Genomic DNA, 4,914 nt, shown 5'->3' with positions numbered 1-4,914 from the left:
ATCACACTTTCAAATTTTCGAACTAAAATCATATGCTTCTGCAAGTCTCCTTAAAATTTTCATGTCTTCAAATTTAAATTCGATAGCATCAGAAGCGTAATGATTTTTTAAATGGATCGAAACAAATTATGTAAACCCAAGTAATTATTTCATGGACAAAAAATAAAATGAGAATGTGTTTTTTTTTTATTATAAAACTTAGGTACGTGTAATCAATGATACTGAAACTTCCTCACGTTTCAGTTGAATCTTTTAGCATGTTTATTCAGAAGGAAAAACAATCTTTCTTGTTTGTTTACTTGTAAAGAAGAGCCTAGGAATCAATTTGGGGAGAAGGCAACTTGATCTATAACCTTAATGTACATGGAAGTGTATAACAGACTCACTCTCAGTTCAAACATAGTAGACCATTCCCACCTCTAAAGTAGAAGCATGTTGTATGTTCACTGCATACGCCGGACTCCGGCTGTTCCTCCTCAAGAAGTCGTAACCGACGTTGATCGCAAGCCTCTTGATGAATCCCGATCCGCTCTTCGCCCTCACATAGCAATGCCCGAGAATGAACGCCATTCCCGCTTCTCGTGCCTCCATTAGCTCTTGCAACTCCTCCCTCACTCTCGCATTCATCTGCTCGCTAGCCGGCAGCACGAACCTCACCTTCTTCCTGCACCCTTTCACGGCCGACTGTATCTCTGTTGAATCGGAGGGGCCAGCTGCTTCGTCTGGATCAACATTCAATTCTCGCAACCGAATTCCAGCTCCAACGACAGTCATTTTCTCACCGACTTTGTCAGGTTCGTTGGCATGGTCATTTTGTCCCGGTGTCCCTGACCTGATAAACTCCGCGACACTGAACACCAAGTCCTTTTCGAACTCCAAATCATCCTTGTGCACATCACGGTACCCATATCGAACGATGCACCGATAAATCCTGTGCTCCCTGGGACCAATCCTTCCGACAAGGAACCGCTCCTCTGGTTGGACATGCGGCACAGGGATAGACTTGATGCAAAGGAACACAAGCACCTGGCGAAATAAGTGATCGATTTTAGGCTTAGGCATATAATTTGCTAATCGAGCAAAGAAGACGATAGCTGACCTGATGGAATGCAGGTAGATTGGTAATGAAGTGGGAGAATATGGCTGGAATTCCTGACACGAGCTCTGTATGTATGAGACCGATGCCATTGACGCGCACGATGCCGAGACTAGGACTGAGGCTGAGGAGCCAATCGATCGAGACCTTATTTTGGACGTCGAATTCATACTTCTTGAGCATGCCATAGTGCCAAACGTACATGATTAGCATGAAGATGAAGGAAAGCGCGATAGGAACCCATGCTCCTTCCAAGAACTTGATGACTGAAGCCGAGAAGTAAAGAGCCTCAATCGTTCCAAAGAAGAGGATGAAGGATAGTGCCACAAATATGCTCTTGTGCCAGCACAAAACTATCACTAACGACATCAAGCAAGTCGTAACCAGCATGACCGTAATCACAGCCAACCCTGTCCCATGGGGAAAACAACAAGCAAGATCTTAATACTAACGCTCCAGTATTACTTCCAAGATATGTTAGTCTTATAAGCTCTTAAACCAAACTTATGAAACAACAATTTACCACAAGGTTCTTAACATAAACTAGTTCGAGTGCTAAGGACTAAATTATCTACCAAAAATCCGAACAGAAACCCAAATAAATTGAGAAACAGGAAAGAAAATCACATGTGCTTGTGAAAAGAGATGAATTCCACTATCCAACATCGACGAAACTACCAGCTCATTGGAGATTACGATCAATGCAGCCACCGTTCAGGTCAAGCATTTTGCTACTAACATAATCCCAAATACACAAGAACACTCAAATACTGGTACGAAATCTATTGCCATGAAACTATTTTCAAGCTAGGTTTGCGATAAATCTTCGTAATTTTACCGAGAGAAAGGCAAAAGTGTTCTTACCTGCAGCATTACCCATATGCTTTGTGTCCCTGAAACCAATTGTCACTGCCAAACACAGTATCATTAGTATCCAGTTAATCTCGGGGATGTATATTTGTCCATGAAATTTGGCAGATGTATGAACGATCTTCACTCGAGGAAAACAACCCAAAGCTGAGCACTGCTTGATTATCGAGAAGGTACCAGTAATAATGGCTTGGCTTCCTACGACCGCCGCGAGTATAGCTATAACTAGAACAGGCCACCTTATTTGCTCTAGCAAGAAAATTCGATGACTTCAGTATGTATTATCGCGGTTAAGATAGCTTAGAAACATGCAGTTAACAACTACCTGGTACCGAGACATAGAATCCAATTCTATAGTCATTGGCAATGGTGTGGTGTCTGGACAAATAAGCTGCTTGTCCCATATATGCTAGGATCAACGATGGATAAACCACGAACGTAAAAGCAATCTGCATTCGTGTAACCATCGATTAGAAAGATATATAGCTACGAGGCTTCACAATTTACTGGAATCATCATAATAAACGACATCAGTTAGTGTGTTATTCGATACAAATCTTGAGCAAGCTTAAATAGACTAATTGAGCTAATCTCGCAATCTTGTGTCATATGCTTACCTTGATAGATAACTGTGAGAAATGTCCCAAATCTGCATACATGGCTTCTGAACCTGCACGTACAAAATTGGACTATGGATGATCGAAGAAACACAAACATATCGTGAATTATTGTCTTTTCGGTACCTGTTATGCATAATAGAATCCCACCCAAGGACATCCAGCCTGCTCTTTGAGTTTTTTTCAAGAACTTGTACATGTAGTATGGAGACAATGCTTGATAAACATGTGGATTCCAGTGGAAAATGTTATAAACACCGATCGAACTGATGCATAGAAGCCAAACGATAACTATCGGGGCAAACAAGAACCCGACTCGATGCGTTCCATAATGTTGCAGGGCGAACAAACAGATCAGTATTAGACATGCTATAGGAACTTCAACATCTGCAGAGATCAGTGACGTGTGTTTCATAGTCATTCTAAACCAAACTACAGAGAATTGGAAATCCTTTGATTTCTTGATCAATCGTCTCAGAAGCAAACAATGATCTTCAAATTGATATGAAATAATGAACAATTGTGTAAGAAATCACAGATTTATGAACTTGCTTACATTTGTGGTGTTCCCTGGACATGGAAAGCTCGAGCCCTGAAACCGCCGAGAAAACTGCAATTTTTCCGGGGAGTAATTATCAACGGCGTGAATCGAATTGCAGAGCACAATGAGCCAGGGGCGGCTTACCGGAAATCGCCGGCGTGAGGACTCCGTCGCCGATGACCATGCACGTGCCAATTAGGGCAAGTAGCAGCAGCAACTTCTGCAGCACCTGGTGCCTCTCCAGCGCCGCCTTCAGCCCCGAGGGCGACGCCTCCCCTCCGGCGCCGGCGTCGTCCGTCTTCTTGTAGGCGGAAATCTCCTCGTCCGCGCGCTGGCCGTTGGGGAGGAACCCGACGCGGGCGTGCCGGCAGAGGAGCGAGTAGAGCGCGAAGGTGCCGCCCTCGCCGTCGTCGTCGGCGCGGAGCACGATGAAGACGTACTTGAGCAGCGGCACGAGGGTGAGCGTCCAGAAGACGAAGGAGAGCACGCCGTAGATCTCCTCGTTGCTCTCCGAGTGGTGGATGTCCTCCGCAAACGTGCTCTTGTACACGTACAGCGGCGACGTGCCAAGGTCGCCGTAGACCACGCCCAGGCTCTGGTACGCCAGCGACAGCACCACCCGCCACGAGCCGCTCCGCCGCTGCCTCGTCTCCTGCACCGCTGAGCAGCCGATCAATCAACAGGCAAATCCCAGCACCCAAACAACCACTAACAAACGCAACTTTACCTCGAAAGCATTGGATTCGACGTCCGTCGTCATGAGCACCGCCAAGAACTGGTCAAGAACAGAGGAAAACCATCAGCTTGAGGAGCATCAATGGCGACGTCGATTTAATGCCGAGAAACCGATGGGGGTTGAGCACTTGAGCTTACTTGGAGGAGTGGAATTGATTGAGGGAAGAGTGCGGTGGTGGGTATCATTCACTGGCTTGTCTGCTATCAGAATGGGTCAGGTTCCATGGCACCATGGCAGTGCGAGCGGAGGTGGACGCCATTATCGACCACAGAAGGAATGAGACCGTGTGTCAGCTTGCGGATCCCCTGCAAAAGTAGACAAAATCAAATAAAATCTAAAATTAAAGGAAACTTCTAGCAAAATATTCTTATATTAAAATTTAATTCCACTTACTGTTATTACTAATAATTATTAATTATCAAAGATTTACTAAATAGAAGATCTCTAGAAATCTATAAAAACAAAAAGATTCAGTTCTTTTAGATTTTTGTTTAATACTTTAAATTGTATTCGAATAAAATATAGGAGAACCAACAACATGGAATTATTAGTTGAAAGTTTGATAGGACCTTGGGCATTACTTTCTTCAAAAATATGATTTAAAAAGAAATTGTGTGTTTAAGTATATCTATAAAGATGATGTAAAAGAAAGCAAATAAGATAGGATCAATTTATGTAATTACTTTCTTAATCAAAATATGATGGTATCATAATGGCATGGGACAGTTACGAGGGGCATTAATGTAACGGTATCATATTTCTTAATAAAAATAATATATTATAAATAAATATGGATAATTTACCAAATTATGTATCTAAATTTTTAAATTTACTAAAAGATGTACATTATTTTATTATTTATTAAAGAGGGTACCTTTTCAAGTACAATTCCTATTTTACGCTCTTGACAATTTTTTCTTTTCTCCACTATTTTTTTTTTCTCTCTTCTCTTTTTTAACTGCAAAACATATTAATAACATTACATAAGATTTAATCAAATTTTTAATAATATTTTAATACATTTGAAGAAGTCAAAATAAACAATGGATATTTG

General features: G+C 42.1%; 1 protein-coding gene across 1 annotated transcript; it reads right to left on the bottom strand.

Annotated features, from left to right (window-relative positions):
- Positions 1-324: 324 nt before the first annotated feature.
- Positions 325-4,156, bottom strand: LOC122042182 (potassium transporter 8-like). Its single transcript, XM_042602171.1, has 10 exons — positions 3,998-4,156; positions 3,852-3,899; positions 3,269-3,776; positions 3,140-3,193; positions 2,710-2,970; positions 2,584-2,636; positions 2,292-2,415; positions 1,961-2,215; positions 1,100-1,506; positions 325-1,026 (listed from the first exon to the last, which is right to left on the bottom strand). Exons 1-10 carry the CDS (start codon positions 4,043-4,045, stop codon positions 394-396), a joined length of 2,391 nt encoding a protein of 796 aa, XP_042458105.1. The 5' UTR covers positions 4,046-4,156; the 3' UTR covers positions 325-393.
- Between the last annotated feature and the right edge of the window lie 758 nt (positions 4,157-4,914).

This window comes from Zingiber officinale, chromosome 2A (assembly GCF_018446385.1).
Source record: "Zingiber officinale cultivar Zhangliang chromosome 2A, Zo_v1.1, whole genome shotgun sequence".
NCBI classification, from domain to species: domain Eukaryota; kingdom Viridiplantae; phylum Streptophyta; class Magnoliopsida; order Zingiberales; family Zingiberaceae; genus Zingiber; species Zingiber officinale.
Note: the sequence above shows the minus strand (reverse complement) of the source record. Positions and strands in the feature narration are given on the sequence as shown.